Below are 20,084 nucleotides of genomic sequence, written 5' to 3' on the forward strand. Positions count from 1 at the left end.
TTTAGGTCCAGGAAAGTCACCACCCTGTATCAGCACCACACAGATCTCTCTCCCTGTCTAGCCTATATTCTTAGAGTTAAATAGTACTTAAGCAACCACTGCAAATTAGATGTGTTAGACTGGCTTTTTCATTTGTTATGTCCATGACAGTGCTGGGCCTCACCCTTTTGGCTACAAGAGGAACAAGCCAAGTCATATTAAACTAAATGTCACATGCCACCCACTATTTTTGGATTTGTTTACTATTCATTCTAATATCAGTTTCTCTAGGAACATTAGAACAAGTCTATAAATGTTACATAACGCTTTTGTAATTCAACAATTTTTCACCAAACATTTCAGAGGCAGAGTATGCTTCTACTAAACTTTTCCACACTCTTTACCTTGGAATTACTTGTCGTTGCTTCATTGCCAAAGCTCACATCCTGATTTCCACCTCCACCCGGGGTAAAATATATCTTGAAATGTGGCTGCCTTCTGGGATTTTCCCCACTAAAGTTTAAAGTACAACCATCAGGTCTGTTTCTTGCTTCTGTCTCCACATCTGTTTCATTCTCGTCTATAGTCTGACTGTCTGCACCACTTTTCTGATTATTATTTTCCACCAGCAGCCTCTGATGAGACGAGCTTCTATGTAATCGAATTCTAGGGTAGCGCACCCTATGGCAACCTCTTGAGCTGTTGGGTCCAGCATCTGTGCATTGTTCTTGTGATGGATCATCCGGTTGTCTGCCCTGCTTCTGATCCTGGCTCTGATTTTGCTGGAGCTGAAACACTAGCCTCTGCTTTGTGCCATTAACACCAGAGGACTGGTCCAGGCTTTGCTGCTGGACAGACCAGCCGGTACCACCATAGGGAAGGATTCTGAAATGCTGGACATCAGAGCCGTCAGGAGAATTCCTCTGGATGTAGATGGCACCAACACTGATGCCAGGCTGGCGTCTGTTATACATACAATGACTGCTGGAACCAATACTAAAGACCCTGCGCTTGGGAAGGTTTGGCTCCGCCAGAGAAGATTGCACACTTAAAGAATCAGGGCTGTAGTATGGAGGAGGGGACTGCCGCGGAAAGTTAGCTTGACTCTGTGGTTCGGTATAGGCAGGCGCAGGTCCTGGAGGAGTATAACAGGGTGGTGGGACATCATCGGCATGACCACTGGAATCTCCATTACTGGATCCATTGGAGCGCTGAAGGGAGATGTGCATGGATGAGCTCCTAGTAGGACGTGGCTCAGTGTAGGCGGCAAGCTGGGGTATAAACATGGAGGAGCTGCGTTTAAGCGAAGGCTCAGAGTGGAAACCAAAAGCCGCTGACGGGACGTGCTCCGTAGCAGAGTCCTGGGAAGGCCTCGATGCTGGACGTGGCTGCACGAGGTGTGCCGTGACCCCATTGTCGTCTCGCTGCTGCACCTCAAAGTCTCCTTCCAGTATGTCCGGGGCTGTGTTACTGTGTCCTGAGCCAAAGTACAAACGCAGACGCTGTGCCATTTTCACCTCACGTCCAAATCTCCCGTTGCCTCTCACTTTCTTACTGAGTGGCTGCTGGTTCTCTCCTCTGGCTCTTGCCTCAGTATCCTAACTGTTGCCCACTTCTCCTTTGGCTAGACAACTGATCCTCTTTTCTTCCATTCCCCCCTCCCCACTCCCCTCTCCCAGCCTCTTCCGCAACTTTCCTTCCCACACCAAGCTGAACTGAGAAAAGAAGTACTCGCACCACAAAAGCAAAACAGCCACTGCAAAACAGCTGACAACTTTACACAACGCACTCAAAGGAGAGGGAGAGTGAGGGCTGAGGGCTACGAGGAGGAGGGTGGGGGGGTGGGGGGTGTTTTTAAAAAAAAAAAGGAGAAAAAAAAGAAAAAAGGAGGAGGATCCCTGTATACCAGTCTCTTAGCACCATCAAGCACTAGCGACAGACGGCAGAAATAGCCTGAGCCAAGTGACAGCCAGCATTCCCGACATGATTGGATAAGAGTGGCCGGCACTCCTGGTTTCCGAGGTGACAGTGGATTGCCTGGCAGTCACATGACTACAAATGGCCCTGCCATCTCCTGTTACGACCCCATACTGCCCTCACGTACCAAATGAACCCCCCCCCCAACGACCCCACCTACATCCTGCTTGCTTACCCCTATCCATCCTCCCCTCTATTAACATGAACTTTTTCTAACCCCGCCAATTCCCCTGCCTCCACATCTCATTAATGTCCTTTCATCTGGCTTCATGAGTTTTTAAACTATTTTCTTCATAATTTAAACATCATCTGGAATTTGATTTCATTTGCTAAAATTGATATCTCAGTAAGAGTAGCTCAGTTTCCCCAGAGTAGCACTCAGAATCAAAACACCACTCACCAAGAGTACACCTATTAAATTAAATCGTAACTCATTCCTTTTTCAATATTGTGGCTCATATTATTTAACAAAAGAAGTTCCCAACGTATTCATCTTAAATACAAGTCATTTCGTCTTTTGACTGTGGATTTCTTTGACTGTAAAAATAAGTTAATAGAAACTTAACTAGAGTGACAAATGGCTGAACTACTGCATGCTCACCTACAGAAACGTTCTTCTATCGTTGACTAAACACTCTTTTTGGATCAAACTGAACTAAATGGCGAGCAGCTTTGGATTTTTAGGGAGGGGTGAAAGTTTAGCAATGTGATCAAAATGTGAAAGCTGGATAAAATTAGAGCATTATTACGAAAATGAGTGCAGCAATGTTGGCAATGCCAGTCAGCTGTTTATTTGCTCCCACTCAACTCCTTTGGCATTGAATGGTTCCAATCATTCAGTGCTGCCTGCAATCAGCCTGTTCTGGAAAAGACATGCTGTGAACTGAAGGAGCAGAAAGAAATGGAAGGGAAAAGGAAAGCATCAATAACTTCTAGATTCTAGATTCACAGCAAGGTTACTTGTTAATTGATCACCAATTACCATTTGGTGCCAATCATGTCAAAAATTCAACACCAAGTCTGGAGAATATAATTTATCCTGTAATGTCTTGCATCTTGGAAACAGAAAAAAAAGAAGCATAAGGAAGTTGGTGCTAAAAATGGATCAAGAAAAAAAAAAGTGAGATTGAGAGTAAAGAGCAGAGTATCTGACAGATCACAGAACAGCATGGTCCTCACTCGGAAAAGGCATGTCTACTTGAAACAGAATAAACATGCAATGTCTGCCATACACAGCCAAACATTTGACGCTGCTTTTATAGGTCATTCCTTTTGCATCCAAAAGCAGTCCGAGACACAACTTGGCTGTGATCCTAGCCTGTAATGCTGAATGAAATCACGCACAAATTCTAATGCCTAACTCCAAGTTGCAACACAGAAAAAGACGCTTTGTGTGCAACATACTGTACATTAATGTAAAAAACGCTCCTACAATTTGATTCACCACAGCATCATCATGTGAAAAAGTGGGAGTTGGACTACTTTGCCCTGAAGCCAGAGTTAGTGGGGGAGTCATCCGCCTCCGTGCACAGAACTGACAAAGCCCCTATCACATCTTGCCATTTCAGAGCTACACACTTGAAAAGTAACTGCCTTGTTTTAACCGCTTGGACTGGTTCAACCTATGGCTTAGACCACAGTGCGTCACCTTATCTTTTTCAAAAAACAAGTTGCAACCAGCAGCCTGTAGTATTACAAACGAATGAAAAAAAGAAATAAATATCAAAGGTCTGCATTGTGGACAAGAGGGCAACAATACTGACTGGACAAAGAAGCCAAAAGAAAGACACTGTAATACACGAAGACTCACGGCTTGGCAGCCAGTTACACTTAGTGATGACACACTGCCTGCAGTGTTAGGCACAGTCAATAAATGTGTGTCTGTGTGAGAAATGTTATGGGGAATGTTCTGTATAAAAGAAACAAAATGCCAATGTGTGGTCCAATGGCAGCGAGCCCAGCTTGCCAAATGACATAACATGCCTGCTTCAAACTGCACTGTGCTGTAGGTCTATTCAGCCGCTTCTTCAAATTCAACCATCAGTGTCATACATAGTTCTCTTATATTTGTACTATGCTCTAGTACAAAACGAAATGCTGACCAGTGGTGGGGGAGCTGCCTTGGCACGCACCAAGAGAAAGACAAAAAGCACCTCTTCGGACATATAAGGAGAGGACCGTGCTTGAGGCTGCCTGTGCTGTGCTCTCGTCTCATCCTCTTATACAGAGAGTGTTCACTGTACTGAAGGAAAATTAGAGCTGCACTTTTTAGAAGGGACGGAGTGCAAATGAGCAAGTTAGACATGTGTTACATGCTTAGATCAATGAAATAGTCATGTCTTTATATGGTTCACCTAGAAATAAAACTAGAGATCGTGTTGTTACAAAAAGACACTCCCCAAACAAATCCCAAATGTTTTAACCTCCCACGATGGTCCTCAGCAACAGCCCTGAATCTGAGAGGCCCCGACAGAATGTGCCTTATCCAGCCAAGATCACCAAAACTATGTTGGGCTGCATCCGTTTGTTTTTTTTATACAACATCAAACCCAGGACCCAGAGTTACTGAGAAGACATAGGAAACAAATAACACTGCTAGCAGAGCCTTTTGCTTATTCTACAGAACAATGACTCCACGGTGTCAGCAACCACTTCTCTTATGCACGCCTTCTCTGAAGATACTCCAACCAAGGTGACGTTTAGAGCCAAGAGTGAATTAGTAAATTGATTACAGGGCCTATTTGTGATGGTTTTACTCACTGCAAGACTTGACAATGTGCAGACATTTAATTTAGTTGTCAAGGCAACTGAGGGCGTAAAAGGGGTTTTAATTTCACAAGTCAAGGAAACCAGTGTTCTCGTCTGTGGGGGAAATCTGAGAAATCTGACATAAGAGGAATGTAGGAGCCGTTAGTGGATTACAGTCCGAAAGCAGAGTACCGAAACTAGCAGTCAAACAAACTGTACGCTGTTTATAATCTACAAAGCCTAAAGCTGAAATCATGTCATGTTAAACTGGGAAAATGGTTCACATCTCGAAAACTGTTAACACACGAGGGAGGGCAGACAAAGTCAATAAAACTTCTTCTAAGTTATTGAAAATCTCTGCGGTATAATGAAAGCAGAACTGTTTGAGACAAATTTAGCAATATCAGTTTTACAGTCATTATGTTTTATTGGCGTAACTGAGACTAGAGAACAAAATAAAGTGCCTCTTGGAAAGCAAATTATCACCATAGGACATTAAATGAAAGACAATATATTGTGCAAATATTTCCAAGGAGAACAGATTGCACGAAGCAGATTAAACGACACGAGACAACTAAATAAATCTACAAAAGCGGGAATCTTACCAATCTGTTTTCATCAAACACCTCAAAGAGTAGCCTGTGATTCTGTGGACACACCTGTGGGAGCAACAAAATAAGAAGGAAGATGTTAGAGACGTTGCTTGCTGTTTATGTCAAAGTGTATGTGCATTTGCGGGTAACTGGCTGCTTGCTTTTTGTTTTGTAATAATTTAAAACTGTGCAGAGTCTTAGAAGGCAGTCAGCTGTCTCATTATCGAAATAGAAGCCTGAGCTGCACTCATTTTACTATAATACACAAAATCTGTTTCCTTGCAAACAATTCCTACACTATCAGGAGTTGAGCAATCAAAGTTGACACAAGGGTACAGCTTATACTCTTAAAAGGCTGTTATCCATATTGCACATTATGACATCATTATGTGACTTAATTACCTAACAACAGGAAATGACCAATTTGTATTATTTATGCACTCATGAAATCTTATAAACTATTCTATCGTTTTAATTTCACAAAATGTTATTGATTTATCTTCACAAAACTTGAATTATAGATGCCTAGCAACCACCTAACAATGAACTAAACACCCTCAGTCTAGAGTTATCATATGTATGTCACTATACTTATAACGTCCTGTTTGATTACAGGGGTGGAAGACGTGGGTTTCATCGCCATGTTAAACTGCAACCAAAGATTCACAGCTATACAATTCCTGCTCCAAAGTAGAGCAATAACAGACTGTCAAAGCAAAAATAAATAAAAATTAATAATCATCATCATTCACGAAAGCATTTCAAAATCTGAACTCACTCTAAAGTAGAATTCTTCGTTCCATTTTGGGTTGAGGGTCTGAAACACAGTGTACAGAAGCCACAATGAATAACTGCATTAAAACACAATAAACAGCATCATTAGTTTACACAGAAAAGAGAACAGATGTATGAAAACCATCCCACTCAGAGTGAGAGAAGAGAGGCCACGTGCAAAATTAGGCTCTATCTGGCATGCCAATGATCCTCTCTTATATTGTTAGAGGAGGTTTGTAGCAAACTTGCTCCTGTGATAAGAATAAGCCTTCAGATTAACAGGCGTGAGGATTTTCACCCACTTTCTGGATGCATCAGCTCAGCAGTTACACCCCCCCCTCCAATCCACTCTCCTTCTGCCTCACACATTTGATGTTTTTATTAGACTGGGAACTAAGTGACAGTTCTCATTAAAATTCCTTTGGTGACTCAAATGACTTAAACACTCAAATCTCAATGAAACCTGAATTCCACAAGTTACACTGAATAATAAACATTAAATGTTTTACAGCAGTGATAAAATAACATCTGTACTAAAACTACTGAGATACCACAATTACAAATTAACTCGCTATACTTGGATGAACAATATTAATGAAATCTGCAGCTCACGAGGCAAAAACAAAAATAAAAATATCCAGAACAGCTTAACCTCAGCTCTTCTGTGCTCAGGGCATCATCTAGATACTGATGTTTGCCTCAGATTGGCTTTTTATTTCTTTGTCATATCCCATTTTTTTCATGTCATCTTGCCACAAGCCAAACTCTTAGCTTCAACAACAAATATGCCATCAAAGGTGTCCCACTTAAAGACACATGAAGCCCACAGAAGAGCGAAGCACCACGGCTTCTTTTCCTGCTCCACATAGCAGTGCTATTGTCAGCTATTTATATCCTATAAAGAAAACCATGGCCACTGGCAGCATATGTTTGGCTGCATGTAGGCCTGAGCTGCTTGACTCAACACAGGCTTTCGTTGGCAGCTTCTTATAACCAACTTTACTACCAGGAAGTAAGAAACTGAGTCAAGCTATGCTTTAAAGTTTAACCCCTGCATATTATAAAGTACAGCCTCAGAAAAAAATAAAATGGAGTGCAGCAGAACCCAGGACATTTCAGATCAAATTTAAACCATGTAGCTCAGAAATTCAAAAATCCTGGAAATCAATATGCACTTCCACTCAAATTACAGCTTCCTTTGAATTGGAAATGTCTCCTGTCCTGGGTTTACAATAATGGCAAGTAATAGCTCCCCCTGCTGTGAAGAGATTTCCTCCTCAAAAATAGGCCACGGGGGAAAGAGCTCGACCAGTGTCTCCCTCTATACTGTCCTGAACAGATAAAGGAAGCACTACCTTTTTGTGCATTTCTGGAGCTTTGCCTTGATTGGTAGGTGTGGGGCTAGGGAGTGTGTGTTGGTATTAAGATGATCTGTGATCCCACACCTGTGACTTTAAAAGGGACTCAATAAGTGCACATTTAAGTGGCTGAAAAGGCCCATCTAAAGTGCAGGTGTGGAAGTAGATTAGTTTGGCAGGAGTGGCCAAGCTAGCCAAGCAATACAAGTAGGTTCATTAGAGGTCATTGGGCTTTCAAGGCTCAGGTGGTCGAGCGAGCTCTCCACTAATATAGGGGCTGGCCATTCGATCCCTCCATGTGCCAAAGCACCATCAGGCAGTACAATGAACTCCAGATTACTTCTTGCATAGCAGTCTGCTGCCATTGGTGACTGAGTGTGCGTGACTAAGGAATAAAGCTACGGCTCTGTTCTCACCTGGAATTAACATGCATCTTGGGTGATCCAATCACAAGGAGAAACCTCCAAGTACAGGTATGGGAATGCACACGCAGATTTGACTGCTCACACCATATTCAGATATGCCGTGGGCTACACAATGCCATTCGCTTGTTTTAGCAGTGTGTACATAAATTTATCTGGAGCCACATTTAAAGAACGCCTATATAATCGGTGTTCTTCCTACCAGTGGAGAAACACAACGTCCTCCTGCACTAGTACTGGCTAACAGACTTATTCCCAACAACTCTGTTTACAACTGTAAATGTACACAATAAGAAATCTCACCAGCACATTAGTGTGATAGCATGAAATATCTCCAAACTACTGCCCATTTCCCGTTAGCTTCCGCCATTTATAATAGTTCTCCCATTAGCGACAGGTGCCCTGCTGGTGAGACCGGCTGTAAAATGAACATAGAGCAACACACTGTTTTGAGTCCAGATTAATTAGACTTTAATTTGAGACCCTGAATAATTAAGCAGGTTTGCAAAACTTCTGTAGGCTGTATGTTTATTTGCAGAGTAGCTGTCCACTTGTGACTGCGTCACCCAAGACATAAACAGGACCTCTAAGACAACAAACATCAGACTAAACATGCTACAGTTCAACGCTTCAAAGTCACTGTTTACTTATGGACTTACCTTTTTAATCGTTTTTGTTTGGACTAGGGCAAGCTCTCTAGTTTCATCAGCAACATAGAGGGAAAGCTTGACATAAGGATCACTGCAAAACCAAAGCAGAAAAAAAAAAAAGTCGGAAGCATATCCAAATTCAAACCATCTGCTCCCAGCAATACATATTTACTAAACAGCATACATCTATAATAAATAAGATACATACATTTCATATTACATTTAATTTCCATATCAAAACAATGATTTCCAAAGTGATAAAAGACCAAAGCAAATTACATATTAGCATACACAAACAAATTAAGTTTTTTTTCTCAATGCAATCAGTTATAGTTCCAGTGTAGACAGTTCACACTTAGAAGAAAAAGAAAATTGTGATTGGTGCGCCTTAGTTAGAAACTCCTTCCATTTGAGTATCCTGAGAAATAGAAATCCTGTCTTATTGGTAAAGACTGCTAAAAATAGAAACAGCTAAACATTTTGAGGAGAGAAGTACAAACAATAAGCAGACCATGTGTGTAAAACTTCCCACGTGGCTTATTTGAAGGTGCTGACAGGGTAGAAATCTCCAGTGAGCTCTGGTCTGAGCGGCGATCTACTGTTCACTGCGAAGACCAATTAGTCTGATGTTAGTCACAGCAGGCAACACCTGGTACCGTGTCACACTTTGCCAAAACCCTTCCTTGGGAGAACTGACTATTTAAAAGGTCTGCGTACATGTGGAGGGGGTGACTTTGCAAAGTTACATAGTCCTACATGAAACTTTCACGTTAAAATTACAGCGCAATTAACACAGGATGCTTTTACTTGTGCATTTGTATATCTAAATAGGATATCTTAAAGCATCCTCTGTGTTAATAACTTTTTATTGATCGAGTTAATCAACTAGGTTTACTGAAAGCTAGAGTTTGGAGGTTAAAAAAAGAAAAACTAAGAGCAAAGCAAGAAAGAAGCTAAGCAACAGCAGGGTTTCTGCACAGACTTTGTTTTTCCTTTGCTCAACCTAATGTAATAAGATATTTGTGCTGCAGAGACAGTTTGGTATGAATTACACTTTTCTGCATTTGCAGGTTCAACTTAGTTTCTCTAGTAGTGTTAGAAGAGAGATGGCTATATTGACATTAGAGATTTATTCAGTGAAAGCAAATGTAATACACTTTAATTGGTACCTCACAGTCCACAATTTATAAAAGCAACTGTAACTTATTAACAGATGCATATTACCTACATTACAAATGAGTGGTGACTTGCCAACTTGATATCTCATCAATATGTAACCTGGATTCCAATCAAGAGAGCCAAGTCCAGACTTTAAATCATTAAAATATATTCACACACCATAGCTGTTTCCCAACATGATGAAGAGAACTGAAATTAAGTGGTATCAACACAGCTAATATATGTGTTAGCCACCACCAGACACTGTTATCTGTGGTATATAAAGATGATGTGGAAGATAATGTTAGTAGGGCAATTTAGGCAACTCAATAACTGCCTACTACTACAATAACCCTTCCCCTGCTACTTACTCTTCAATCCACTGCAGTCAAGAACGCGACTGCTTTGGCTTCAGATGTCTTTGGTCAAATTAGCAGTATGCTGAGTTGACACAGGTGAATGGTGCGATTGCCGTTTTGTGTCGAGATGATGATTTGGGGTTTCTGGCATGACCCACATGGCACATTTCAGCACCCTTCACAGAATTTACTGCCACAGCATCCTGTAATAACCTCTTGTGGTCTCAGGAGCTACAATTGTGGCTGCTTAGCAAGAACTGCTTAGTGTAAGGTTAAATACAGGATTTTAAACACTTTTTAAATATCAAAATATTAGAGAATGGGTTTTAAACCTATTCAGACATAATCAGTAACCATAGCATTAGGACTGACCTAATCAGCAATTCAATTTCACTTCAAATATACCAAAATTAGATTTTGCCTGGCAGCTACAGTGCAGTCTTACTTTCATTTGAAGGAAGCAGTTGAGATAAAACAAAAGAATAAGAACGAAATTAGATGGGCAGACAGACGGATATTGAAGGAGTTGCAAACATACCCTAGGCAAAACAGGTGCTGCTAGTTAACATCTTCAGAAACCCCACAGCTTCTAATTGTGTGTTTGTGTGGTTCTGTGATATGTTGCGACTAAACAAAAACAATGAGACCACTGTATCCCAGCTGCACGGAGACTTCTTGTCTCCTTCCTTCTATGAGCAAAAATCCTTCTAAGGGTGAGAGAAAGGCTACTTGTGGTCAACACAAGATTAAAGATACCAAAAGCAGCCGGAATCAAAGCATAGCCCCGTACACTTGTTCTTTGAAGTTACTTCCTTGAGTTTCTCTCATCGCCGCACAAAAACGGTGAAAACAAAACCTCAGAGTGTTTCATTTAATCTGAAACAACAGAATGTAACACACGAGCCACAAAGGAGCACCGACAGGAACACATTTGGAGCAAAAAGAAGAAAAGAACAGGCTGGAACTGTTTGAGCATCTTATGAGGTGACAGACTGCCAAGTCAGCACTGTCTCCTGTGGTAGCTAGCCACACATCAAGACCTCATTCAGTGCACTGCATTACAGTTCAGCTTTCTCCTGAGCCAGGCTGAGCTGTCCTGCCAGCAGGGCATCAGGATGCTAACACATGCACTCTGGCATGCGAGTAGCACTCACACAGTGCTACACATGCCAAGCTCTTCCTCAGACAATGTCTGCATTCTTACAGTTCAGATACATTACTGTGATCAACAGTAGGCACAGAGCTCAAATTCAGAAGAGGCTTCCAGTGCTCCTGTGGTGATTTCAGACAGATATACAGTTTAATATAGTTACATTTTTCTTTACAGCCTCATGCAACATGTTACTTTAAAGAATGATGATAAGCAATCTTCAGTGAGTCTGTCCTGCGAAGTCTTGCTACATGTTTTGCATTGCAATCACATTTGCAAACCTACTCAGACATTCAATAACATGTAGCTAAAAGACCTATAACAGCAAAAAGCGGTCACATGTTAAGATTTAGATCTCTTCAGCTGAAATGCTGTGCCATTTAAGTGACTTACTGGTCACTGCTATTTCTAATGGATGTTTGCGCTTCAGCATAATAAATATTCCATGTTTAGTTTGACACTAGAAAGCTAGTTTCAAATTAAGAAGAAAGTCTCTGATTGGCACATGGAAAAATACAACAACAGCCAGCAGGATGGCAGAGGTGGTGTTGATAGAAGTGACAGCAAGTCATTCAGCATATTATTAGAGCAAAAGCAAAGCTGTGGGTAATTAAAATTCAAGGAGCAGAAGTTACACTGCTTAACAAAAAAAATTACAATAACTAAAGTTATTATGTAACATCATGTAAAAACTGTATTAACAGTCAGTTGCACTTCACAGACTCACACATGGGAAGGGGATATTGATGGACATAACGCTTCAGAGATCATCAAATGTTTAACCACACTGTGTTCCCACATGTGGGAAGGTATGTGGCATGTATAAGAATTAGTCAAGCGCTTTTATCTGGAAGAAGGGTAACAGAGGTGGGTTATGAGTAGGACAGGAGAGGCAGGATGAAAATCATTGATTAACACCTGAGGTGCAACGTCTGTAGCTAGAGGGAATGTAGGAACTGTGCATAACACTGTGCTGCTCAAGGTTAAAAACGACTGGCTAGAAGGAGAACCCCAAAGAGTTGGGATGCTAAACACAATACTACAACTAAGGCCTGTCTAGTTTTCCTTAAGCATGGATTTCTTCATGTAATGATCCATGGCGAATCATTATTAGTGAGTGAAGTAGCTGACATGTTTGGCATGACCTATCTAAACTGTGATGATATGTATGCAATCTTGAAGGTCTCAAAAGACCTAGTTTTGTGAAGGAAAAGAACATGTAGAGCACCAGAAAGAAAGAAGCCCAAGTCCACTCACTAGTAGGGGTGCAACGATACACAAAATTCACGGTTCGGTTCGGTTCGATACTTTGGTGTCACGGTTCGATATTTTTTCGATACAAAAAAAATGTTCATGCCTTTTTATTAATTTGTCATTTATTAAATTTTCACGGCACATTCTGCACCACATCTCTGTGCGTTCATCATTTGTTTGAAGCCAGCTCACCTCCTGCAACCACTTTTCAGAGAATACGCGCTTCTTTTGTGGTTCGGACTCCTTCTGACATTTCTTTGGAGGTGGAGGAACATCACAGTAACTGCTTAAAGGAGCTTCTTCGACATCTTTAAGAGTTCTAAACAAATGTCTGTCCTCCTGAAAATCTTATGTACGCAAACACGCGTTGCAACTTCTTATCTTGTGCGGGTTTTTATTTTGACAGCGAATGCGCACCTGCGGACCACTTATGTGCAGCCCTGGTTATTTAGCTCGTCATATTGCAGCCACAGAAATTCTTTTGTCCATGAAACCATAAAGCTGCACTTTCTTTTTTCCTTATAGTCTGATTTGTCATAACCTTTCCGTTTTGTGGTAAGCTTTTCTTTGGCTGTCACTTCTTCACGCTGACCTGTCTTATTTGGCTCAGCAGAACTAAAATATATATCCTGCTGCTTTTACACACGCACTAACATAACGCTCAGCGATTCTCTGCGCGATCAACCTCTCACATGTTTAAGCTGCGGGAGATTTCACTTGTCATGTTTGCATAGTAAGCTAACGATTGATAAGACGATGTCAGAGGAATTGGTGCGCAAATTATCATCACTCACCAATCAGTACTGTCGCTCTCTATACACAGTTCACGCGATTGCAAAGTGAAAGCAAAAAACAAGCGCAAATTCAAACGCGATTTCAGTATGTCACATATTGACAGTGGCCGATGCCAATGACATAATTACCCAGCTACATTTCCAAAAGAATGCAAAAGCATTGACATATATTTTTCCTTCCTAGGATAGGCCGACGGGCAGGGCAGAGATAGATTTTGGTAGCCCGACTGGAAAAAAGCCCCGTCGGGCTAGCGATTTTGCGAGCCCTGTATCTGATTGAGGAATCACTCATCTTTGGAAAAGAGAGTTTATTATGGAGAAATGTCTCTTTCCAAAATAAAAGCTATACTATACGCTTCTTCTGGGCTATATTCTCAGCAGCATATTAAACATATCAGGTCCCCATAAGGAGAATCGTGTGCTAACGGCTGTCTAAATGACTCGGGTAAAGTTTGTAGCATGCTGCTTGTTGTTTTTCTCTGCTTCCACTTGTCTTTGCACTAGGATGATGTCGGAGTAAATGTGCAGTCATATTGGTTGTGTTCCCACTAGTGCTGTCAGCGTAAATCTGAAATGACATTAACGTCACAACACGGCAAATCTCCGTTAACGAGCTACCGCGGATCACCTCATGAGTGGGGCTGGAAGACGTCAACACATTAACGAGCTAACTGCGCTAACACACTAGTTCCCACCAATTGAGCATTGCTGGCACATCCAACATACTGTTTTACTTTTGTCCATGACAGGCTTACCTTCAGGGTCATACATCACATGAAAACCAAAATAGTTCCAAACGCCAGATCTGAATGAGGGTGGGGGAGGTTCAATTTGCCATGTTGCAACTAGCCTAGCTTCTGTCTCGCTAGCTTGCCCTGCGCTCAGTGAATCTGTGTTCGACTACTCCGCCTAGGCTGCACTGTCGAGCGCAGATCCACTGAGCGCTCAACACAGACAGCATCATCAGAAGGAAAGTTGATAAAATAAATTAAAAATGTTGTATCGTTCGATACATATGCGTACCGAACCGAAAGCACTGTATCGAACGGTTCGATATCGATACGAGTATCGTTGCACCCCTACTCACTAGGCCTTCACAATGACAGCAGGAAAGCAACCTAACACTTCTATTATTAACACAAAAACAGTATCTTCCGATGTGTTCTCAAAAATTCCATGATACGCACCTGGCTCCAAGGATGTCTTTTTTCGCCAGATCAATTCCTGCAATGACCTTAACGCGTAACACTCGTGTTTCATGCTGCAGACAGAGGGAAAGAGATGATGGGTCAAAACATTTAATCAGCTAAGTTAAGTCATCTAAGATATTTCAAGCAGCCAGCTGCAATGAGCTGCCTTTTAAATCAATAAAGCTCACCTATAAATAAATGGCCGTTTGTAACTTGGCACCAAAACTCAAACGCAGTATCCGAAAATATGTAGACACTTAATACGCTAAACCACCTCATGCCAGGCTGTGACTACACTTTTCTCCAAGTCACTGCAGCTGCAATTAATTTACTGGGGAAGCCTCTGATATAGTTAATGATGTTAGCATAACACCAGATGCCAAAGTGAGAAGAAAAAAGGGGAGTGGGGTGCCTTACTGAATGTTTACCTCATGATCACAGTAAATGCTTTGTTTCATGGTATAATCATCAGTGAATACTATCCCCATCTGTTTAGTGTGTGTGAGGGATGTTTTTACAGACAAGCCTCATGTCAGCAGGGTACCACAGAGCTATCAAAGTGGGTTAAATGATAGGGTTCACCTTTACTTCTAATGATTATTTTAAAAAAAATTATAATAAATACAATGTTAACATAAGAAGGCACCTAAATTCTACGCCAACATTTCAAACCTGATGTTAAAAATATTTTCTAGCCAATAAAGATCCTTCCCCCTGTTATCATGATTTTGGTGGTGCTGTTGGTATTTGTTTCCTCTTTGCTGTCACTGAAACATTTAAGTCACATAACATACTAAAAACTTGAAGTGACAGAACAAATTACCAGTGGCTAATACAACCAATATTGATAATCGGGAGCTAAATCGGCCAATCCCTACATAGATGTTAGAGAAACTAACGTCACAGGGTTCAAAGTGCATCTACGTAACACAGATTCAGTGAATTGCTGAAGCTGAACCCTCTTACATCCTTCCTGGTCAGACTGACAGATGAGTCAAATGCAGGCAGAGTGCAAATTCAACAATCAAGAGTCACACCCCCATTTCCCCTTTGAGAAACCATTAAAGATATATTTTTAGCTGTCCACCAGGATTATCCAAAAAAAAAACAATTTAAAAAAATCCACACTGCTCCGATCTCACATATACAGCTCCCCTATTTAAAAAAATGTTTGGACTCTCATAGATGCCCAATGTTTGACTCGTGACTATGATGCTGCAGTATTAAAAACAAAAACAAAAAACAATAACGCTCGAATTATTTCATAATTAATGGCTACATGCTGTATGTAAATCTGAATGCCATGGCAACTCAGTCGTCTACATCCAAGATCACCTCACTTATCAGGCAGCCACGATTACAAACAAGAGCTAGGGTTTAAATCTGACACAGCGGTCGAGCTTGTACCGGGATCGAGCCATCGCACCCGAGAAATCAGTCGGTTTCCCTTCTGCACATCTGGGATTCAACAGAGCATTGCGAGGTAGCGGTTAAGCTCTAAGTCGCCCATAAATTGAATTAAACCGAGGATGGAACGAACCAACAGAGGCTGCTCGACTAAGTTGGACTGCTTGGGTTCACGACTGTAGGCACAGTGGTGAAAGCGCTACTGAAAATGAGCTGAGAAAACTAGTGGACACGAAGACAGGGAGGAACTGACAGCTGCCGAACATTACACTGGAATGTTATCCAGGGTAAGGGGTTGTTAGCTTGCCTATCGGGCTAACGCTGGCCATCTCTGGCTGCACCCCTCTTGAAGAGACTCCTGGTTGTAGTATACTTTTTATGGACCCGGTTGAGTTTAAAGCTTACCTCATCTTCTGAAAGTCCATATATCGGTTCGTAATTCGCAGCCATATAGCCTGCGGTCCACGCTAAATACACACAAAAACAAGCCGCTTTGCAAAGCTAGCTAGCTAGCCTTGAACAATAAAGTCCCACTCTCCTCCCTGTGCCGAGCTGTGAAGGTAAAGTCCACTGTGAAAGCAAGTCCTCGGCACGCCGCGGGTGGTTGGTTCGCAACCGGATAACGTAATCCTTTCCCGCGTGGTCCGTCCAGGAGCCAACTTGGAAATGAAAAAAATGTAAAAAAAAACAGTGTAGCGAAATGTTTCGACTGAGGCAAACCGCTTTTGTCAACTCCGAGCTTATCCCTCCCGAAATGTTGTGACACTTGACTTCCTCCTAAGAGCTCAGCCAATCGTGTGCCAAGAACACGTGATTGCTGTCAAACTCAGCCAATAAAGTGCGCCTTGAATTCCCTAACGCGCCTGGCTGGCCAATTAAATAAGAAGAGGATGTCGAATTTAAGTGGGTCGTTTAATTTTTTCTCGCTCTTTTTGTGTTATGCAGAACTATGTCTCACTGTTGAAATAGCCAGAATGTGTAAGATAGTTTTCACATATAATATCACCATCTCCACCTAACTGACGTCACGGAGAACCCGAAGGGGATCGTGACGTGGGCGGGGCTTGTAACAGGCAGCCAATCACGTGCTGCAGTCACAGCAAGCAGCAGGTCTGGTCTGCTGCAGGTACTGATCTGGATCACGAAATTAATTGAGTCCAGGATGGGCGAAAACTGAGAGTCACTTTTGGAAATCGAGTTAACTCAGCTCAAAGAGGAGTCAGGTATTGTATATTCATTGTATACCGTAAAATTACAACTATAACTTTTATTGCATGTGCGATCACATATGTTGGTGGAGTCTGTGAGAGTGACATTGTAGAAGTGGTGAGTAAATTCAAGAGTAAAAATTCCATGGATTGTGACGACCTTGACATATCGCTAATTAAATAAGTTCTTTATAGTGTCCTTCAATCGTTAACATATATTTGTAACAAATCATTTCAAACTGGAATTTTTCCAGATAAAATGAAAATTGCCAAAGTGATCCCATTATATAAAACTGGTGATAAACAGATTGTGTCAAATTATAGACCGGTATCTTTACTGCCTCAATTTTCGAAGATTCTTGAAAAACTATTTGCAAACAAACTAGATTATTTTATTGATAAATATGATTTATTGAATGATCATCAGTAGAGGTTCAGAAGAAATCGTTCAACATCTCTAGCTGTGATGGAATTTATTGAAAATATTGCAATGGCTGTGGATGAAAAACAGTTTGGAATAGGTGTGTTCATTGATTTACGTAAAGTCTTCGATATGATAGATCATTCTTTACTTTTACAGAAGTGTGAAAGGTATGGTTTAAGAGGTGATGTATAATTTTGGTTAAATAGTTACTTGAATAATAGGTTCTAATATGTGAGTATTAATAACATGAAATCTAAACTTAGAAAAGTAACTTGTGGAGTTCCGCAAGGATCTGTTTTGGGACCTAAGTTATTTTTACTTTATATAAATGATATTTGTACAGCCAGTGATACTTTAAAATATGTGATGTTTGCTGATGATACAAATTTATTTTTGCTCTGGAAAGGACATAAAAAAATTACTGAAAACAGTGGAAACAGAACTCATGAAGTTAAATAGATGGTTTGTATTTAATAAACTATCATTGAATGAAAGTAAAACAAAATTTATGTTATTTGGAGGTAGTAAAGGTAATATTAAAGTAAAATTGAATTTAAATAATGTTGAAATTGAAAGAGTATATGAGACAAAATTTTTAGGAGTAATTATTGATGATAAACTTTGTTGGAAGCCCAATATAGAACATGTGAAACGGAAATTATCCAAGCCTTTTTCTATTCTTTATAAAACAAGAGACTCTTTGAATAAGAACTGCCTTTATTTATTGTATACTTCCCTTTGTTTGCCTTATATGACTTATTGTGCGGAAATTTGAGGGAACACATACAAAACATATTTGGATTCAATATTTAAATTGCAAAAAAGAGCTATTAGAATAATAAATAAAGTTGGATATAGGGAGTCCACCAACCAGTTTTTTGTAGGATCATCTATGTTAAAATTCATGGATATTATATATTCTAAAACTTTAGAAATGATATATCGAGTGATGAAAAAGAATGTTCCAATTCGTATTTTAAGTATGGAAAATATGATTTGAGAGGGTCTTATGTGTTTAAAATACCTAAAGGAGAACCAATGTTAAGTATAGATTTGTGTCAGTTTTGGGAGTGAAATTATGGAATGGACTTAATGATGAACTGAAGATGTGATTTTCTTTGACATTTTTCAAGAAGAATTTAAAAATTTGTATCATACAAGGTTATAGAAATTTGGCTTGATGAATAATTTTGTGTTGATTTAATTTCTTGATTTATCATTGATTTCTTTTCAAATTGTTACATAACTTATTTATCAATGTTATTTATTTTCTTGGTTAAGGATTTGATTATTCCTATGGGGGTAAAGGACAGGATAATTATAAGCCACAAGGCTTCAGCCTATTCCTTTTTTGGTTACTGTTTGATTGAGTACTTTTATGTAAAATGTTAATCTGTTGTTGTTGTTGTTGTTGACTGAATAAACTTAAACTTAAAATTACGATTATTCTATTATGTGAACTGCTGTGGAAAAAAAACATCTGTTCTGGTAACACTCCCACACATTAGAGGCTTGTTCAAGTAAATGATTTGCAATGACAGAAAGAAATGACAACATTTCCTTTCGTTTCTTTAAGTAGTCTTTAGGAATAGTTCCCCAGGCTTCTTGAAGAGCATTCAAAGCTCTTCTTCTTTAAATTTGCCTGCCTTTTTGTTCTGTTTCCTGTCAAGTAATATTGATATCCAGGCTCTGAGGAGGCCCATCACTGACTGATAGTGTTCCACTTTGTGTTTTTCTATGCTTTTACCGCACTGGCATTGAGTTTTGGGATCACTGACACTGAAAAATAAAGCTGGTGATAATCAGACACTTTCCAAATGATATTTCATTGCAGATCGAATCCTAATGGTGCATTTCTGCATTCACAATTCCACCACATTTGACAAGATCTCCAACACCACTGGCTAAAATGCAGTTCCTATCATGACAGACCCTCCACCCTGTTTTACGGTTAGCTGTAGACACTCATTGTTGTACGTCTCTCCTGACCTCCTCCATACATATTAACAATAATTTGAGGCATTATTTCAAAGGTGGATTTATAACTCTTGTTGCCATTCATCAGAATGGTTGCCACTGATTTTGAGTCCATTTCCTGCGTATTTTGCCATACCTCAACCTTTTCTCCCACTCCTTTATCAAGAATTAGGTTTTTGATAGCCAGCCTTCTTCTGAGACCATTTCAGATGAGGCTTCAGTGAACAGTATTTGGATCAACCTTAGAGGCAGATGCATCTCTCAGGTCCAGCGTCAGGTCTGTGCTGGATTTTTTCTTATTTTTAAGGACATGATTTTCAGATATGACTGCCATAGATAGCTTTTTACACCTACCTCTTCTCCTTTTTCTCTCGAATTGCCATCATCTAATTTATTAAGGACACAGTGGACACCATGATGAGATATGCCAAGTCTTTAGCTGTTTGTACAATTTGAAATTAATTCTTTGTTATGTGTAGACATGATGCGGGTTCATCCCTGGAGCTAAGTGCCTTTTTTAATACTTGTTAGGGTTGGCTGAAGACTCAGGACTTTAAAGGAGAGTTATCACTTTAGAGGGTTAGACATGCCAAACCCTGCAGCTGGCATAGTAACAGATACCTGAACCATTAATAATAGATTGATTACACCATGTAAACCTG

General features: G+C 40.4%; 1 protein-coding gene across 11 annotated transcripts in view; it reads right to left on the bottom strand.

Moving 5' to 3' along the window:
- nedd4l (NEDD4 like E3 ubiquitin protein ligase) overlaps positions 1-16,582 on the bottom strand; it is a 48,327-nt gene extending 31,745 nt beyond the window's left edge. For 7 of the 11 annotated variants that reach the window (XM_085168373.1, XM_085168372.1, XM_085168374.1 and 4 more), the window contains exon 1: positions 384-5,291. In XM_085168373.1, the coding sequence (XP_085024499.1) occupies positions 384-1,490 (1,107 nt within the window). In that variant the 5' untranslated portion in view covers positions 1,491-5,291. The other 4 variants (XM_085168378.1, XM_085168379.1, XM_085168377.1 and 1 more) reach the window with 2 other exon arrangements.
- Positions 16,583-20,084: the final 3,502 nt, after the last annotated feature.

The sequence above is a fragment of the Neolamprologus multifasciatus genome, chromosome 7 (genome assembly GCF_963576455.1).
Source record: "Neolamprologus multifasciatus chromosome 7, fNeoMul1.2, whole genome shotgun sequence".
NCBI lineage: Eukaryota > Metazoa > Chordata > Actinopteri > Cichliformes > Cichlidae > Neolamprologus > Neolamprologus multifasciatus.